Source organism: Nuphar pumila, chromosome 4, assembly GCF_984573655.1.
Source record: "Nuphar pumila chromosome 4, dmNupPumi1.hap1.1, whole genome shotgun sequence".
Classification (NCBI taxonomy): Eukaryota; Viridiplantae; Streptophyta; class Magnoliopsida; order Nymphaeales; family Nymphaeaceae; genus Nuphar; species Nuphar pumila.
Genome location: NC_143252.1, coordinates 4,439,732 through 4,460,255, shown reverse-complemented (window position 1 = coordinate 4,460,255; position 20,524 = coordinate 4,439,732). Strand labels below are relative to the sequence as shown.

The following is a 20,524-nucleotide window of genomic DNA, read 5'->3' as shown; positions in this document are numbered from 1 at the left end:
AGACCTACATCACAGCCTTTCATATTGAGATGGAAGGCCAAGATCAGTCTATTAGGTCTGTTTGGGGTAAACCTTGATCTGTTGCACCATGATCAGAATATTAATTCACTTTAATTCTTCATCCTGATTCTTGGAGGGGAAGATTGGTTTCATTTGCCAACTGAAATGCTTTGGTGATCTATAAATAAAAGTGAAATTTCCACTTAGGGGCCAACCTTTTGCCCTTAATTTCAAAAGTAGGCCTCATGTCTCTAAAATTCCTGATATAGGCCTCTGTTTTCTAAAGCTGCTGACATAAATGAGGGCTAAGACATTAAGTTTAACAAGTAAAGATCTTTTTTAGATTCAAGCTATTTAGAAAGCTTCTTTAGGCCTCTAATATATTCAAAATTCAAAAATTCTATTGTCAACATGCTGTTGAGCATTGAAATTAAATAGCTCGGAGCTTGGTTTGTACGGGAGGTAATATTCCAATACAAAACTTGGAAAGATTGAGAGAAATGCCAAAAAAAATTTACAAAATGCCGCCTCATATGCTATTTAAGCAGTTTTCAAAGTCAATATAACAGTACATTCATGGGATTACAAGTAGAAAAGAAAATGTTAAGAAAATTTAATGGGACAGTCCCCCTGACAGTATGTCATGCATAAGTGGTTACCAATCAACAAGGAGTACAACATTCTTTTTCAATTAATACATGTTTTAGTGCTTGTATCTACCACAGTGAAAAAGAGGACGAAGAAGAAAGGTTGGACCATGTACACAACATTAACAAATTGATCAGTGATGACAACAAGAAGGATGAAAAGACACTATAGCATTAAGAGCTTACTTAGTAGATTGAGATGATGAGGAGATAGTAGGCTCTTCTATGTTCAAGCTGCTTTTCTTCTTTAGGAAATTAGAGTACCACTGAGCAGAGTACCTGGGACGCCTAGTAAGCTCTTTGTCCTTGAAGTCCACTTCATAGAGGCCATATGTAGCTTGGTAGCCAAATAGCGGTTCAAAGACATCAGTAAGTGACCATACAAAATAACCCTTGGTGTTTGATCCATTCCTGGGAAATTAAAGAATCATCTACATGTAAGACTTAGAATCTATGAGCATATAACAGATTTGTATAGAATGAGCTACCAATACCATACCTTACAGCTTTGAGTAAATATTCAAGGTAGACATTCAAGTAATTTACACGTCCTGTGTCATTCAGTTCCAAACTATATGGCATCCCATATCCTGGTACAACAATTAATATTTTGGATTAAACGTTGAATGACAAGAAAGAGGTCAGGAAATGTACAGGATTCAATTGTGAAAAGGGTAAGCAAATGTTACCATTTTCATGAACAATGATTGGAGGGTTTCCATAGCTTGTCTTTATGTATTCCAGCACTCCTTCAAAACCCCATGGAGTGACTGGAAATACCAATGGGAACTGCAACAAAAGGCATTGTTAGCCATCTCCATACCCTTCATAAAAATTGAACATTGGTTATTCTTTAATCTTACCCCTGAAGTTGATGATGTGCTGTTGGTTACTGCAACACAATGTCATTAAGAGAGTTAGTTTGTGAAACTTCATTCTTAAAAACAAAGTTCACAGAGAGAGCTTAGATGAGATGCAAACCAAAGGTGGCAAACATGTCCTCTATATAATCTCTTGAATCTTTCCATGGACTTTGGGGATTATCTGAAATAATATTGGTCTCATAATGATTTATCCCAAGGAAGTCAAATGAACCCTTCACTAGTGCCGATTGGCTTTTGCTGAAGGATGGCAGCCTTGAGCCTGCATTCTTCTTCATGATTTCAGGGTAGTCTCCAAACACCAGTGGACTCAAGTACCTATTACCAACAAGTCCATGTTACCATGTGAAAGAGTGATGTATTTCTCCAGAAGGAACAAGATTTGAATGATTCAACTAGAACCATTTGACCAAGCAGTTTGTTGGGTCTCGACTGACTCTGAACAGCTTCATTCTGAATCAGGCCTGAGTTTTACTGGGTTTTTCTATGTTTGACCCACGCAACCTTGCAGCCTGAATCTGCCTCTAGTCACAGCCTCTCAATTTGTCATGAGGCTGGCATGAACACCGAGTTGCTATTTCCAGAATATGATCTTTCTTGTTAGTAGATATCAATATTTACTCACCATCCATTCATGAAATCAAGAGCTCTTTGAGCAGCAGCAGCATCCTCTGATCTATTTGTTAGAGGGACAAACCAAAAAGCCAGGATTGTTATTCCCATCCAACCATTTTGTTTGGCCTGCACATAAAAAAGTTATTAAATCATTTGTTCATTTTTATGACAACTGAATTTGTCTTCTCCACCATACTGGCTAATAGTTCTGTAAGAACACAAAGGTCACCTTATATTTTTGCTTGTACAGTCTAGCTACTGCTGCATGTGATAGCAACTGATTGTGAGTAACAATGTAAGGCTCCACGGAGGAATTTCCAGCTGTGCAATTCGTCAATCCAAATGGACTTGAGCAGCGTTGAGGTGGAAAAACTCCTTTGTCATAACCGCCCATAGAAAATACATTGGGCTCATTGAAAGTGCTCCAATAAGTCACCCTGTCACCAAATTCCCTAAAACAAATGTCCGCATAGGCAATGAAGTCTTCCCTGCATGAGCTTATAATAGAAATTATCATGGGATTGCAAGAAATCCAGCCTGAGCACTTTCAGAAAAAAACAGTAAATTATACAATGGATTTGAAAATGGAAGATGAAGATGATGTTGAAGAAGAGTACACAATTTTCTCACTCAACCATCCACCATATTCGTCATGAAGAACCTGAGGAAGATCCAGATGGTGGAGAGTAACATGTGGTTCAATGCCTGTTTTTTTCACCAATGGAAGGTCAAATTACAGAAGAGAAAGAATCCAATGATTGAAGCTTGTCAGGAGCCTGCGATATTAATAAATTGCAAGTCATTTTGTAAATGCATGCATATTCTTATATTGCCAGCCATCAAAAGATGACAGAAACTTTTATATACCAATCAGCCTTTATTAGTATGTATATGATCCATGATAGATTCTCACACATTAGCAGTACTACATGTGCATCACGAAGGCACCAACAAGGGATTGATATTTTTTACAAGCCAAAATGAGAACTGCTAGGGCATATCCTCTTAAGATCAATATAAGCATACCATATTTGATCAATTCATTTATGAGGTCATTGTAGTATTTTAGGCCCTTAGGATTGACAGCTCCTCGTCCTCCTGCATTGCAAGATAAAGAAATATGATAGAAAATACTCTCCAAGTCTAACAGATCACCTGTGAGTAATAAAATAATCAGAAGCTCTACCTGGAAGAAGTCTTGACCACGAGATGGAGAATCTGTAGGCATCTAACCCCGTTTCGTGCATGAGCTTCACATCTTCCTGCAATGTTTTAGTGTAAGATTCATGCTCAAGAACATAAGACTGCTTGGCCTTTTCAGCCAGTAATTTCACATCAAAAAGAGCAGAAAGGGATCTAATATAAAAATCAATATGGTTGTTAATATATGTTTGGATCTATGTCACACGGACTCCGCTAGGGCGTCGACGCACCCGCGTCGACACGCCCCAACACGGGTGCAGCTTCGGACACGGGGCAAACTCGGTCAACAGGTATCAGACTCGGTCAACGCACCTGCACCGAGTCCGTCCACTTTATAGACTCGGTCAACTTTGACCGAGTCTATAAATGTCCATATTTGAAATTTATTTTGGAATCGGGTCGGGTCTGGATCCAAAATAAATTTCAAATCGGCGTCGGGGCCGAACCCTAAAAGGGGCTTACGACAGGGGGAGGGGCTTACGACAAACCCCTCCCTGCCGATCCTTCCCTCTCCCCCAGTCATCCGACAATCCTCATCCTCTTCAGTCTCGCCGGAGACCGTAGCCGCAGGCGACGCCAGCCACCCTCTCCCCCAGCCACCGGTCCTCTCAATCTCAGGTATGCCCTCCCTCTTTCGTTCTTCTTCCTCTTCGTCTGGCAAGGGGCTCCCCCTGCCTCGTTCGTGTTTTCCGACAGGGGGCTGCCCCCTGCGTCGGATTTGTGTTCTTGTAGGGGGCTCCGCCCCTTGCCTCAGTTTATTTTTCGGCAAGGGCCGGAGCCCCTTGCCTCATTCTTGTTTTTCGGCAGGGGTGGAGGCCCCTGCCATATTTTATTTTTCGGCAGGGGGATCCCCTGCGTCAGATATATTTTCCGACAGGGGGCTCCCCCCTGCGGCGGATATGTGTTCAGATAGAGGGGTCCGCCCCCTGCCTCGTTCGTGTTTTTCGGCAGGGGGCGGAGGCCCCTGCCATAGTTTATTTTCCGCCCTGCCTCAGTTTATTTTCTGGCAGGGGGCTCCCTGCCTCAGATCTGTGTTTGCTTTCCCTTTCCCACAACGGAATCATGTCCCTACTCAGTGTTAACAGCTCAACTGCAAGGTTCCTTGTGCATCTTGCCAGAGGGCTTGGACATGCGGTTTAGCAGGCCACACTGCAGCATGTGTTTGCGTGTGCTTCTTGATGCACACAGTTGTGTCACAGAGCAGCAACGGTTTGGCACGTGTTGCTCACTGCAACCACAAGCAGTTTTTCAACCCTCTGTTATTTTCTGTCAGGCACACAGTGAGAGGGGTGGAGTTCCTGCTACTATTTTTTGGAAGTGTTTATTAACTTTATTTACGTATTTTCTTTTCAGTTTTCAATCTTTAGATATAATGACGAGTTCTAATGGCAATGTCAATACATTTGGTTCAAATTCTAACCCTAAATTAGAAGTTTTTCAACCACTTTGGAGGCTTGTGACAAAAGGGATAAAAGCTAGTGGTGGTGGGAATGTGCAGTTTCATTGTAATCTATGTAAGATTGTTTTCACGGGTTATTATACGTGTGTGAAAGCACATCTTTTGTATATTCATGGTCAAGGAATTAGGGCATGTTCTGGGGTTGAGAAAGACTTGTTAAAGCAATTAAAGAAAGAACAAGAAGAAGCTGAAAAGAAGAAAATTGCAGATATGAGAAGCGATACGATTAATCTGCCTTTTCCTATTGCTAGTGATGTACAAGAAGAGCTTTTGAAGAAAAGAAAGATGAAAAGCAATAAAACAATACAAGCGTCATTCAAAAACATGGCAAGAACAAAAATTGATAAAAAGATTGATCGATTCTTTTACTCAAGCTCAATTACTTTTAATGTAGCTAGAAGTCCATACTGGAAAAATATGATTACATCTTTGGCTAATTGTAATTTGAGTGGTTATGTGCCTCCTAGTGCAGAAAAACTAAGAACAGTCGTTCTTGCTGAGGAAAAAAATAGAATTCAAGACTTGTTAGAGACCCAAAAATTTGCATGGAAACGACATGGAGTGTCTATTGTTTCTGATGGGTGGACTAATATACAAAGGCAACCACTGATAAACTTCATTGCTTACTCACTTAATGGGCCAATCTTTTTGAAGATCGTTGACGCATCTGGAGAGTATAAAGATGCTGAATATTTAAAGAGATTATTTGTCAAAGTGGGTGAAGAAAGTGTGGTGCAAATCATTATTGACAATGCTCCAGTTTGCAGTCGTGCAGGAATAAATTTGGCAAGTGAAAATACATATTCACATATTTTTCAGACTCCTTGTGCAACACACAGTTTAAATTTGACACTTAAGAGTATATGCAATCCATCAAAAGATGATGCACATGCACGTGAAATGTGTTTATGGATTAAGGAAATAAAACATGATATTTAAAATATTAGAAATTTTGTTGTAAACCATCATCATGCCCTTTCTATATTTAATAGGCATTCTGATCTCAAGTTACTGAAAGTTACTGAAACTCGTTTTGCTTCTCTCATTGTTATGATGAAAAGAATTAAGCAACTGAAGAATGCATGGATGATGATGGTGGCAGATCAAGATTGCGATTTTTATCGTACTGAAGATGATGTTAAGGCTCAAGCTATCAAAAAATGCATCTGTGATGATTTTTTGTGGGATAAAATTATATATTTTATTGAATTTACATAACCTATTTGGGAAATGTTGAAAGAAGTTAACAGAAATATACCTATGCTCCATAGAATTTATGAAATATGAGACAATATGATTGAAAAGGCTCAAAGTATCATTTTTAAACATGAGAAGAAAGATGTTGCACTTGATGATTCAGAATTTTACAATCATGTACATTCAGTTTTAGTGAGAAGATGGGATGAAAGCAATACACATTTGCATTGCATGACACACTCTCTCAATCCAAAACATTATGCAAAAAAATGGTTGACAGTAGGTGTTGGTCATGTTTCTCCAAATGAAGATCCTGAAATATCAAAGAATATAATGATATGTTTGGGAAGACTTTTTAATGAGCATCACATGTTGAAGGTTGTAAACAGTGAGTTTGGAAATTTTTCTATTGGAAGATTTGATTCTTTAGCAGCACTCGTGGCAAGGGACGAGAAAGATCCCCTTAATTGGTGGGCAACATATGGATCAGAGACACCAAATCTGCAACATCTTGCAATGAAGTTGTTATCCCAACCTGCTACATCATCGTGTTGTAAAAGAAACTGGAGTACATATGCTCAAATTCACAACATTAAAAGAAACAAACTTACTACTAAAAGAGCAGAGGATTTGGTTTATGTTTACTCTAATCTAAGATTAATTTCTCGTCGCACCAAAGATGAGTATAGGTACTTTTTTTTCTTTTGTATTCAAAGTTCGTATTTAAATATTTGTATTCAAAGTTTGAAGTTAGATACTAAGTTAGTGATTTTTTGATGCAGTTGTGGACCATCCAAGTATTAAAATGTAAATCTAGAAGATTTTGACTTGGAGGGAGAACATGATTTGCATACTCGCAACATGGACTACCTCGATCCTGTTCTTCCCTCTAATTCAGACGATGAGGCAGATTTATGATAAGTTTTGTTGTTTATCATACTCACAAGCTTCTTTATGTGTCATATTTTAGTAAGTTTGTGTTGTTAAGAATTACTTTTTTATTTTTGCTTTAAAATTTACAATCTTATTATTAATTTATTGTTATATATATAATTATATATATATATATATATTTTTTTAAAAATTTATATATATAGCCGAGTCCCCATGTCCAAAATTTTTGAAATTGTGCCGCACCCGTGTCGCACCCGCACCCATGTGACATAGGTTTGGATAAGATAGCTAGTAAAACCTTGTAAACAGGATGCATGCTAAGATGGATCCAAATATCAACAGTTATGGTTCACCATAGAGCACTACTACTACTACTTAATATAGCTGGAAATTGTTAAAATAGCTTTAATTTGGAAACTTGTTCTCCATATCAAATGATTGTAAAACAAAGGCAATTCAGCCAAGTAAATGAATTGTTATTGAATCGTGGTTAATATAGACAAGGCAGACATTCATTAAAGTCAAGAATTAACTAATCTATCATAAATGAAGAATTGACGATCATTAAGTATCATGTAAAGCTAATTGACCATTCAGTGCATACTTAGTGAGATTTGTAGTATGTTTTGGAACATTTTCATTGCAGTTCTCAGTCAGTTGAAAAAACCCACGTAAGTGGTGACCACATAAATCATTGAATCAAACTCTTCTTTGGTGCGAAGGTAGTAACTGTTAATAGGCATCAACTCCCAGGAAACGTCAGAACAGAATTTGTGATCTAATTATGGAGAACCAGGTAAATTCTTGAAAACTTTTGAGGTTTCCAGATGACTGCAAAGTATACATCGTTTAGAAGTTATATTAGCCTATCCTCTAGAGAATGTAGACTTAAATAATATCTACAGGATTTCTGTCATTGTGAAGATTTTGGATGTTTCTTGAACTAGATGGTTGTAATTAATGATTTTTCAACACTTGTAGGAGACATAAAATCTGGCTTGATAGGTTCCACAGCAATAAATGCCTCCTAGAATCACATTGTGTTATCAAGAATCCTTTTGTGTATATAACCAAACATTGATTGCCTGCATTTTGAAAATCTTTAATTCCAGCAGAAAAAGGAAACGAAGTTTTTTTTTTTTAGTGAAAGAAAATTTTATTATGTGGTAATTAATAAACCAAGCCATGCTATTGATCGATAACGAAATATTTGTGTGGCATATTGTCTGCATTTACAGCAAGAAGAAAAAACTACAATAGAGATGAAAAAATTAAGTGGGTATACCTTGTACTTATGGTATTGATCAGCAGCTATGTCACCTGTGCTTTTATCTGGCATTTTCCCTAGAACAAACCAATTTCTCTTTCAAACTTGTAACACAAAGTAGTATAATATATCCTATAAAACTTGTATACAAATCTGAAATATCTGAGCTACTTCCTTCATTCAAACTGTCACAAGCTTAGCCAATTTTGGATTTCCAAAGTACAACAATTAGCATTTTAAGGAATTGAGGGTTACCAGCATGAGTAAAGGTGTCCCAAATACTAGGAGTCTTGCCATCCTCTGCAGCTGCTCCTTCAACCTAGTTGGCATCCACGACTTCACTTCATTACTTGTTTAACTTCACAATAACTAAACAGAAACTGTCAGACATACAATAAGAAACACACCCACCTGATAAGCAGACGTTGCAGCACCAAAAACAAAGTTTGGTGGGAAATCATCCCTGCTGAGTTGATGGGTCTTTTGGCCAAGCACTCCAACTACCAGAAGCAAGAGAAGTAGCAGCAAAGAGAGACACCCCATCTCCCCCATATGATGTCTCCACAACTTCTCTCTCTTCAAATTTTGTAACTCCCACATTGGGGTAAAATAGAAAAGCTGGCCTTACCCGCATGTCACACCTCAAGGACAAGGCACCTTTATGTTCTTCTGTCATTCTGCGGCTACTTCTGCACATCAAGTGATAATGTCTCCCACCAAGTATGGGGTGTCCAAAAAGTTTGGTTTCCATAAAGTTTCCCATAAATAATTTGAGGTGATAAATCAGCCCTTGGGGTGTCAATGGGTCGGATCTGGTTCGGACCCAGGTGAGTTTGGACTTAGATCTGTGGTACCAGGTCAGGACTCAGGTCCCCTATAAGAAAAACCATACCCAGGTTCTATAAGGATTACATGAACCATACTGGGTTCATACCCACCACCGAGGTGGTATCCTGTGCCAAGCTGAAGGCCCAGGTTCTAATCCCTCAGACACATGGGGCTTAAGAGATATCTGGTAGGGGTCTGCCTAACCCCAGCTTGCCTTTCAAAAAAAAATACCGGGTTAATACCCAGTGAAATAATATTTTTTTATTTGTTTACATTGAAAAATCACGTCTTAATCAGAACTCTGGTTAGACCCGAGTCTCGTATGAAAGTTCACAAACTATACCCCAATTCATATACTAATTGGCTCCTTTGTATCCAACCCGGTTTCTAATCGAACCCCTTTTTTATCACCAAAAATTGACCCCCCTATGGGGTTCGAATCCGGGTCAAACCCGACCCATTGACACCCATCCTATAACATGACAAAGAAACAAATTGTTTTATTTTTTTCTTGTTTTAAACTAGCTTTTCTTGTCATTTGGATTTTCACTAGTGGGTGATGAGTTGCAGCAGCACTTAAAAGTGTTTAATCACATTGCACCTGTTCTCAAATCAAGTATGCTCATTCTCGGCAGAGAGACCACATGAGTGTGGCCCTACTTAGACTTGCCTCCACATAGTGTAGGTCCCCAATTAATTTAATCCTTTAAGACATGACCCATATTTAGGTTCTAACCAAGTTTGGATTTGGAGCTACATGGGCTAGGTGTCCTGGTCCAAATTATTAGAATGGTTAGCCAGCTCAATTGATAGTCAATACTGGACCTGGTTTGTGCATTTCTAGTCTGATTCCTGATCCAGCCCAACCGGATTCTTAAGTGGTGTGCCATATGCCCTATGGTGAGACCAACAGATACCTCTACTCCACTTGATGATTTTTAATTTTTTTCTGGGGTAGACCAAGCTTTGGATCAAATAATATTGAAAATCACTTTCAGTGCTTTGCACCGGATGCTAAATCCCCCAAAATTGTTTTGAATGATGGATTTGGCATCCAACCCTTGATCCACCAGGATGGGCGGTGGATATTGAAAATGACCATTGACAACCCTAATACACTCAACTCTGTGGTTTTGAACTCGTGACGTTCTGTTAATTTGGTGACATTCACAAGATAAATTTTTTTTTTGTTTATCCCCTAACCTATGATAAAATTGTTTAACCGCCTGTGTTACAAAACTTTTGAAATAGGGGCCTGTGTTTTCAGCATATTGCTAATCTGCATCACTTTTCTTTCTAAAGTTATTAATTTAACCTTAACTATACCAAAACAATAAGAAGTCACCCCCAAAGGGGTTTGGCTTAGTGGAATGGGTCCTAAGGTGCCAGGCAGGTGGTCTGGGTTCAAATCCCATGGGCGTCACTCCTTGCACAAGAAGAAGCATGGCTACTCTCCGAGAGCAAGGGTTAAAACCCACGGAGTTTTACACTGCCACTACAGCGCGATCATAAGTATAGCAGGTAAAGCCAACGCAGATAGTTCTTTGATCATGAGTGTGGTTTCTCTGTGTAAATATCAAAAAGCATTTCAAAAAAAATGATTAAAGTATCATTTTAAAGAAAAGTGTGGAAAAAAAGTCGGTTGAACTTGGTAAAGTTTCTTATATAGCCTTAACTATAATACAACTAAAAAAGTGGCATTCAGTCATTTGAAAAAAAATGATAAAAATGTTATTTCAATAAGTCAATTGAAAACAAATGATAAAAAATAAACTAAAGCTGTTATATGAGCAATATGCCTAAAACTCAGGCGCCTATTCTAAAAGTTCAGAAACACAAGCAGTTAAAAGTAATTTCATCATAAGTTAAGCATTTAAACATAAAATTCCCGACTACTACTAAATAGGGATGGCAGTGGGGCGGGGCGGGGCGGGGGACAAGGTCTCCACCCCCGCCCCGCCACAAGATTTTATCCTCCACCCCCGCTTCCATCCCGGGCAGGGAATCGATTTTATCCTCCATCCCCGCCTTCATCCCCGTTTCATGTTCTCCATCCCCAGTTCAAACGGGGATGAGGTGGGGCAGGGTGGGGATATTGCGGGGAAAAGTGGTTGGGGCGGGGTTGGGGCGGGGATCGTGGCGGGGACAGGACGGGGCGGGGCGGGGCGGGGAAAAGTGCACGTCCATCCCCGCCTCCACCCCCGGACGGGGATGGATTTTAACCTTCGTCCCCGCCTCCATCCCCGTTTCATACCCTTCATCCCCGGTCCAAACGGGGCGAGGCGGGGCGGGGCGGGGCCCCTCTTTCCCCCGGTCCACTGCCATCCCTACTACTAAAGGAGCAAAGCCCTTCCAGGATGAGGAAAATAGTGCAATATGTTTACGCTATCCAAACGGTCTTTATGGCCATCTGATGGCATCACAATTTATAAGGATCTCTCTCTCTCTCTCTCTCTCTCTCTCTCTCTCTCTCTCTCTCTTCTTTTTTCATAAAAATTTGATTAGGGGTACAAGTTTTGCCCTTGATTATCAGAATATTTTGTTTTGAAAATATCATGTTTTGGTTGGTATTTTGTCAGTCTGAAAATATCTCAAATATTGGTGATATTTGTGACCGTTATTTAAGAGTTTATATTTTAATATATACATTCAATTGTAGGTACAATTGAAATCCCACGATGCAAGTTGCTTTGATTCCATCTAACCCTGTTTTCAACATGCTTGATTTAGTGAGAAAGGACACTTGGATCTTTTTCTTATTTTTTTTACAGAGAAAGCTGGGGTTAGGCAGACCCTACCAATTAAACAACCATATCATTTGTGACTGGAACTTGCAACGTCCCAAACGTGCACTAACTGCTCTTGCCAAACATGAGTTTTGAGTCAAAAAACATATCTTTTTGAGTCTAGAAAAATCAGTGCATCTACAACCGTCCATTTTTGTGTCGCCAGAAGAAGCCTTACATAAGTCGGGTTCTGGCTATTCAAAAGCTGGTTTCCACTAAAAATAACATGTAGATCACCAAAAAAAAAAGTGATTGGAGCAAACTTTAATCAGTTATCTAAATAAATCTGCTAAAATAAATCAGGGCCGTCTATATGTTAAGAAGATCTTTTTTATATCCAAGCTATTTAGATAATCCCTTAGCTGTCTAATATGTTTAAATTTTAAAGCTTGAAGTGTCAACATGGAGTGCTCACCAGGGCTCTGCACACTTGACTAGGTGGGTTGGCTTTCGGCATTCAAGTTGAAGGATGTCACAAGATCAACGCTTAGAGTGTCCATCCATTGCAAACAAGGTCAAAGCCAATCGAAAACTGCCCTCGGTGAGCAGGGGGAGTACTCTTGGTGTTTTACACTACTGACTTTGAAACAGGGCCATAATCAATGTGGCACCTCTCAGTCCATAAGGGGGCGTTTGATAGCATGGACAGCAGTGTCTGAAGGCCTCTATTGCCTGTGCCCCACACTTCTGACACAAACATTGACAAGCAGAACACCTGGAATACATCGTCCTATGCATCCAGTGAGACACAGTGTTCCACCCCTCCCCTGGAGCAGTGTTGTCTAGAACACTTGGGACAAAATTAAAAGAAAAAGAACCAGAACACCTGAGACAAAAACTCAACTTATCCAAGACACCTCTGCGCCCGACCAGAAGCATCCAAATAAGACTGTACTACACAGTTCTGTCCACACAATCAAACTCCCCCTAACGGAACGTCTGAACCACAAGACTAAGTGCCAACATGGAGTAATATGCCAAGACAAAACTTGGAAATTTGAGAGAAAAAACAAAAAAAATCATTCATCTTTTTAGTTGTTACAATGAATATTTTCATGGACCGAGCCTGGTGAGAATTGAGAAGCAGGAGCCTATTGAGTATAATGAGATGAAGCAGACAGCTTAAACCCCTCTTTGATGTTACTGGTGTGGTTCCTCTTGAGGAAGTTGGGAGTACCAAAGAGCAGAGTACTTGGGCTATCTTGTGAGCTCTTTGTCACTGAAGTCAACTGATAGCCTATCAACACTTCAAAGATATCTAGGAATGACCACACAAAGTACTCTCAAGGTATTCTGAAATTTATGGTTTTTCTTGAGAAAATTTTGCAAAACTATCGACTATGTAAAAATATTAATCATATAAAATAAACGCAAAAAATGTGTTTATTGCAGTAATATTGTGATAAGTTTAAACACAATGAGTGAGAATTCCCAAAATATGGGCAATATCAGGTGTCAATAGTGAATGAGATACAGACTGGATAAGAATAAACCATACCTTACAGCACAATGACCGATTATGTCACTTTTCTTGCTCAAGTTACTTATTCGGCCTTAACTGTGTGACCACTACACAAAGTGACACTCGATCGTTTAAAGAAAAGAAATGGTTAAAGAGTCACTTATTTGACCTTAAATGCATGACAAGAAGAAAAAATAGCATTCAGTCATTTAAAGAAAAAAAATTGGCCAAAGTGTCATTTTACAGAGTCAACAGAGTGAAGTGGTAGAAAAACTTAGGCAGCATTTTCTTGAAAAGGCAGGCGCCTATATGAAAAGTTTTACAAAATAGGTGGTTAAACAAAAATTGTCCATGAATGAAGTGCCTATATGTAAATTCCCCTAAATATAAAGTTGATAAATGTAAAAATTGACATTGAAAATATACAGTTTAAACTAAGGTTGTCAGACTAGGAAGCCAAAATGGAAACAATACAGGAAAGACATTTTAAAATTGATAGGAGGGGAGAAGCGAAAAATCAATTTGAAAGTGAAACAGGAATAAAAAAAAATGAAGCAAAATGATAACTGAATAGGAATTGAACAGAAACCAAATAAAAACTAAAATAAATGATTGTTCTTGTATTTCATGATTTTTCAGTGTAAGAATTATTTTTTGTTAAAATCAAGCAATGATGGCTATCAATGAGAAAGCACATATGAAGTGAGTGAAAGAGTGAAAAAAAACCCACATGAAAATCATGAAAAAGAGACATGAGAGAAGCATATAGGAAGCATGAAAGATGCATGTGGAAAGCATAGAAGAGGCACAAGAGAATCGAGATTCTCATGAAGTTTTGAGAGCGAGGAGTATCATGCTCTATAAGTGAGTTTCCGGGAAGCACGCTTCCCACCTACCTAAGAAGCTTTCAGTAACTCTGGTTTAAACTGCCAAAAAATTATATCCACAGGAAGTCACCGCAGATTAATTTAGTTACTCAAACCAATAGGCGTTTTCACATGCAGACCCATGCTAAATGCAAACAATAGCTAATTATAAGAACTGTTTAGACAAAATTGTTCCCACATCTACAGTCAATTGACTTTTGGTTCCTGCAGCATCCTTAGAAAACTTTCTTGCGGCTGCAAACTAACTGCTAGATCCAGTAGAGGCTATGTCACAGGGATTCGGCTAGCAGGGTGCCGCACCGGCGTCGACATGGGTTCAGGTGCGGCACCGGGTGCGGTCAACACGATCTTGGGTGCGTTGACCACACCCAGGGCCATTTCGGTTTATTTTTTTGGATTTTTTTTTAAAAAAAATTGCCCTACGAAATGGGTTGCAGAATTTAAAAAAAAAATCGGTCTGACAGTTGCTTCTTGTTTTATAAAGGGGCACTTGTGTCCACAACATCTCACGAGCTTTGTTGGCATCCCAGATTCCCATGCTATTCCTGCCTCCAAACAATTAATTCGCAGCGTTGAAAAACACACTGTTAACTTGGAAATGATGATTCATCTTCCTCAAAAATTAAAACCAAAATTCAAGAGCCTTTTGAAGTCTTTATCCTTCAAGGCTTCAACGATCCAGATCCTTCTTCGTCAAGGATTTTCTCTCTCCATAATAAATGATAATGATGATGGTAGACTTGGTGGCTATTAGTATTCAATTATGTTGTAGCCTCGTGTATACCTCTCTTTTTCGCATGTCAAATCCAATAAATTTCTTTTAGCTGTCATCTGTGTGCAACTGTATATAAAATGAAATTTGAAGAACCCTAAGCAGTGGCGTGACAATGGAGCCGTAGGCCTCCTAAAGACTCTCTCTCCAACAAACCACATCAAACCTTTGCTAATATTTTTTTTCGTGAAGACATTGAATCATGACAGTCAGCAGAACGCAGCAGGCTGGGTCGATAACTGGACCCCAACCCGCGCTGGGGGAACCTACGGTATATATATATTTTACATTTTTGCCCCTGCCACACCCCCACACCCGGGTTTTTTGGAAGTGCCGAATCCCCACACCCGCACCCATGTGACATAGAGTAGAGGTAGTAGCTCATTACAACACTAGTCATTTGGAACATAAGGAATGAGAACTTCTCCAATATGATAATAAGCATGCGGCCAACAAAGATGAGTGCAGATTTTCAGATAGAGGGTTCTCAACTACGCTTACTGATTCATAGAATCTGATTCTTTTGTCTCTCTTCCTTTGTTTCCACACACTCACACACACAGATATTGCTGCGACCAAACCTAAGCAGCTTAAATACAAACACAGTACAAAACCAATCCAGATGTCTAAAATTTTCTTCTTAACAATAAGGAACAATAATTTGTTAGAGAATGATTTTTCATATCAATCCTTTCCTCACAATTATGTTAAAGCAAACTCATATTCATAGTGCATATTTACTAACAGAACAAACACAAAAACTAAACTAATAAAAGACTCAACTAAATGCACATTGGTAGTAATTAAGCCCCTGAAGATTAAAGCCGCAGCCATCCAAATGTAAGACAACAATGAAGAGAAGAAACTAAAATAATGGAGGATAGGAAGCTATCCCACAAAATCCAACCATGCCTTGGAGTAGTCACGAGGGAATATTCCCAAGACTATCAAACAAAAGCAACTTGTTACAACAGAACAATCTACAGCTAAACGCCTAAACCTGCTTGATGAAATATATAGTGTTTACCACATCATGGCCTAAAAAATTAGACATAGAAGATTAGAGAGAGAGAGAGAGAGAAAAAGAGAGATTAACCAAAATCCTGCAGACATACAATGATAGGAAAGGAACACTAATGCAATTGAGCAGCAAATAAATGATTGAAGAAAAAATACAACAAAGCATCCAGTGAAAAAAAATAACAAAAAAATCCTCTTAATCGGCAAGAATTGCATGACCACCAGGAAACAGCAACAGCAAGCAGTTGATCTTTTCACATAATACAATACCGAAAAAAGAACGAAAAGAAAACATACAACGATTGGCATCTCACACAACCGTATCAATCCATTGAAACCAATGGCACATCTAATATCATGTTCTAAAATTAAAGGAAGATCTACTCAAAAACAGCAGAGAGGTCCCATCAAACAATAAGCCATTCCACTTTTAAGTGTACATAGGCTTGTCGGTCCATGCACCAGAAACATGCCCGTTTTCACATACATATGCCCGCACAACTGGTTCCCCATCGTCATGGTACTCCCAGAGACTCTTCAAACAGAAACAAGAGAGCAAATCCCAAGTGCCTTCACATGAACAGAATGCACAATTCAGGCCAACCTTCCTAGCATTTGAGTCCTTAATACTCCTCCACACCCTAGACCTCTTAAAATTCTTAAATACTCCCCTGAAAACCTTATAGTTCCTCCTCTCTTCAACATGTTCGCAACCCGGCCAATCGCAAATGTAGAGGCAATCACCCCTAAACCTGCTAGCTAACAGTTTATTTCCCTGCTCTCTGCATAAATTCCAAATCCCACTTGCCAAATGAGCATCTACAGATCGAAACTTCTTCCTCCTCTTCGGTTCGCACCGGCCAATCTCCGAATCATCAAAACACGCCACCTTACCATGCACATTGGAACTATTATCCAATTCAACCATGTCATTTTTGTGCGACCCATCATCCATCTTCTTACATTCAGATTCATCATGCATAGTATCAAAGAAAAGATCAACAAATAAAGACCGAGACCTGCTTCCATCAGAAGAACACGGGAGGCTTATAGAATCACTCGATCCTTCGAGCGAAGACGGTGACGAATTGAAGGACTTCCCCTGAGTCACGACGTAATCATGATCTGGGCCAATGGCTCTCTCCAATCCAAAGTCACGGGAACCAAAAAGGACACCAGCATGAAGAAGACCCGGGCAGCATACATTAACCTTCTGAAGGGAAGACCACCAACCAGGCGGCTCGGCCTCCGCTTCTTGCTTATTTTCCCCTCCGCCGTCGCCATCGACACGAGGCGGAGAGAAAAGGGCGACCGGATCAGAACTGTAGCTGTGCAAGAGATCGCAGACGACGGAAGGAATGGTGGACGAGCATTTGGTTTTGCAGCAGACCGAACGGATGAGAGCGTTGAATCGCGCGCAGACGCAGGCGAGCCGCGACCAGTGGCGCGGGTCGTCTTCCAATCTGAAGAAGATGTTGAGAAGGATGTCGTCGGAGAGATTTGAGAAGGTGGGGATCGCGATTGCGTCCGAATCACTCCTATCCATTTCAAATTTTCACCTCTTGTTCCTTCTTCTGAGCCCTCCACTCACCAATCTCCACCTCTAAGGAAGAAATTCAGGAACCCAGAAGAGAAAAGCAGCCCAAATCTCATCGATTCCTACTTTTTCTCTTCTGGGTTACACTGATAGTCACCCAAAACGACGTTGAACCGCCAATTTTTTTTCCTATATGAAGGGTTCTAGTCTAGGGTTTCTGATCCAAAGTCAGGAAACTAGGGTTTCCGATAAAGAAAACAAAAAGTGGGGAAATTGGAAGATTTGGGTTCTTTCGATTTCTAATCCCCTAGAGAAACGGAAAGTTTTTGGGCCTTTACTCTCTCGTTTGCTTTCGATTTTCGGCTTCTAGTTTGAGAATCTAGGGCATCAGAAGCAGAGGGGCAAAAAGAAAAGTGGTGGCTTGATCAAACGGGCAGTTTGGACGGTCGATCTTCATTTCTTCTACTCCTCACAGATTTCTCTCCAGATCTTTTCACTCTCTTTTAGTCTAGGGTTTGCAATCTATGGTTTTTCAAGATGAAAAAACAAGAAAAGAGGAGACAAGGATTCGGGCTCTGGGTGGAAGCGTTCTTGCGATCTTTCGGCTTCAAGAGTCGATCTCAGAACGCCTGAAATCGGCAGTAGAGAAATCCATCGACACCGAAGATCTCGCGAATTTGGAAAAAACGAACTGAGTTTTGGGAAAACCGAATCGAATTTGGGTTTGGCCAAACGAATGAGAGAGAGAGAGAGACTTCTTTAGCTCTAGGGTTCTTCTGGGATGTGCATGGCGACAAATATCGCCGTATTTTGAAAATAACGTGGTTTTACTGCGATATCCTCAATGCTCGATAATATCTCAAAATATTTTTTTTAAATCACTTGTTTTGAAAATCATTTTTACGTGGTTTTAACACAGAATACACACCGACTTTTTTCGATATTTTAGCAAGAAAAACCGAATTTATCGCGAGATTTTCTTTCACTCAGATATTCCGGTAAATAAGATATGTGACCATGGTTTCGAGCAATGTTGTCAGTGCCAACGATTCAGGTGAATAAGATATGTGACCATAATATGGCAGGCTAAGCCAGCACAGCTAGGTCTCTGTGCCTGGAGCAGTTTCTGTGAGTAAAAATAAAAAAATATTGTTGGTATCGATTTGCATCTCAATCGATTTTCAAAACAATCAGTTAATTCAGACTAGAACCGAATCAAAGCTGAATCGGCCATTTTTACCTTTTTAATATAAAATCATTAAAAATAAATAAATTATTAAAACTTTTTAACAATATTAAAATGTTAAAAATAGGCTGAAGACTGAATCGGCCCATATTGAATCAATTTTGGACTGATCCAAGCGGATTGGCATCGATAATGACAATATTGTTTTTCTGTATATATTAAGAGGGTTAATATTTGGTATTATGGAAGGCACCAAAATTATATGGAACTATTGAGCTGAAAATCATAGGTTTTAGATTTGTTTTGTAAATTAAATCTTATGGATGTGATCAACCGTGTTTGTTTAGCGAGAAATGAGTTTTGAATCATATGATTGTTGCATATAAGCAAGTTTTTTTAAGCACTTCAATTAGCAGTCCACAATGCACTAAAATTTAATGACTCAAAAAATCATATTTTTGGATTGACATAACACGATCCAAGGTTTGATCTTTAGCGAACAAACCTTCCTGAACACATCTATGTGGTCAGATTGAATTGAAAAGATAAAGCTTGAACCTATGATTTTGAGCTCAATAGTTTCATAGAATCTGATGACCTCAATAGCACCAAATATTAACCCTATTAAGTGTATTGTTGCACTACTATAAATTTGTCTATGTTATCCCATACCACTGGATGGAGCCCATTGATAAAACGTCGATAAATAAATAAATGAACTAGTTGTTTAGATATATAAAAGATAAATAAATGAGTTATTTGTTTCAGTATATCAAAAATAAATAAATGAGCTATGTGTTTCAGTATACCAAAAATAAATAAATGAGCCATTTGTTTCAAGGGAAATGAAAACCAAACCAATAGAAACATTTATTGGATTTTCAGTATTTTTTTGAAATTTTGACCTTAAAGATGTGTTCAGCATGATTTATTTACTAGAAATCGACACTTGGATCATGCATTTTGGATGAAAAAAAATGGTATTAAAATTTTATAAAATTGTAGGCCGTAGATTTTTGAAACCTTATAAAAACATATCCATGCGTCGGAATCAAATGGTCCAAGAACTGGTTCCTATAAAAACAAGTGCATAGATCACATCTGTAAGGTCATAATTTTGAAAAAAACACCAAAAATCAGATAAATGTTTCTTATTAGGTAGGTTTAAGAGGTTTTCTATTCGATAGGTTTTCATTCCCCTTTGTTTCAATACTTAGAGGGCTCCAGTGCTGTATTGCTTTGATTTGAACCCTAGACCTATTGAGCCAAACTCATGCCGACTTAACTCTTGGATTATTTACTTTACAAACAATGAACCAAGCCTTTCGGTTTTTTAATATGTACACGGAAAACTTGACTAAGGCCATGATGACGTTCAAAATGTATCGATCGATATATGATTTTTTTCATCTTTAACCACCACCTTTAAGACGACTTTAGATTGACTATACATGGTTACCATCGTACTCACTTGGTCCCACAAGAGCTCCCGCTTATCTGGTAGGGGTAGCTTGTGAGTGTCACCAAGTTAACAGGACCACACAAGTTCGAAACCCATGGATGGCATCCCTTGCCGCAAGGTTGAAGCTGAATGTGCTCCTTATTGGGCAGGGAGGACCTCAAGGGTTTGACCAACCTGAGGCCAGCCAATGTGCAGTCAGTGATGGGGAATGGCTTTTCACTCTTCTCGCACGAACACAATTTTCACTGGTCTGCATTGGTGACATTAATGTTATAGTTCATGGAAAGTCAGAAAATTAGCTGTGTTCTTCAATGGTGTAACCATCTTCAAATTATAGCCTCACTCAGATCGACAAAGAATAAACGGTCACGATCGCAATTTGAGAGCTTGGTCAAGTTTCAAGGGATCCAAACAAGCCCCC

General features: G+C 39.1%; 1 protein-coding gene and 1 pseudogene across 2 annotated transcripts; both read right to left on the bottom strand.

The window, feature by feature from the left end:
* Positions 1–513: 513 nt before the first annotated feature.
* LOC149839123 (beta-glucosidase 3-like) lies at positions 514–8,804 on the bottom strand. Its single transcript, XM_090002296.1, has 14 exons — positions 8,575–8,804; positions 8,419–8,482; positions 8,182–8,240; positions 3,330–3,405; positions 3,170–3,241; positions 2,761–2,848; positions 2,373–2,631; positions 2,154–2,269; positions 1,629–1,846; positions 1,511–1,539; positions 1,337–1,436; positions 1,147–1,237; positions 834–1,058; positions 514–716 (listed from the first exon to the last, which is right to left on the bottom strand). Exons 1-14 carry the CDS (start codon positions 8,761–8,763, stop codon positions 704–706), a joined length of 1,599 nt encoding a protein of 532 aa, XP_089858422.1. The 5' UTR covers positions 8,764–8,804; the 3' UTR covers positions 514–703.
* Positions 8,805–16,018: 7,214 nt separating this feature from the next.
* On the bottom strand, positions 16,019–18,167 carry LOC149839122 (phytochrome A-associated F-box protein pseudogene; annotated as a pseudogene). Its single transcript, XR_016431466.1, has one exon. The product of XR_016431466.1 is annotated as a phytochrome A-associated F-box protein pseudogene (transcript).
* Positions 18,168–20,524: the final 2,357 nt, after the last annotated feature.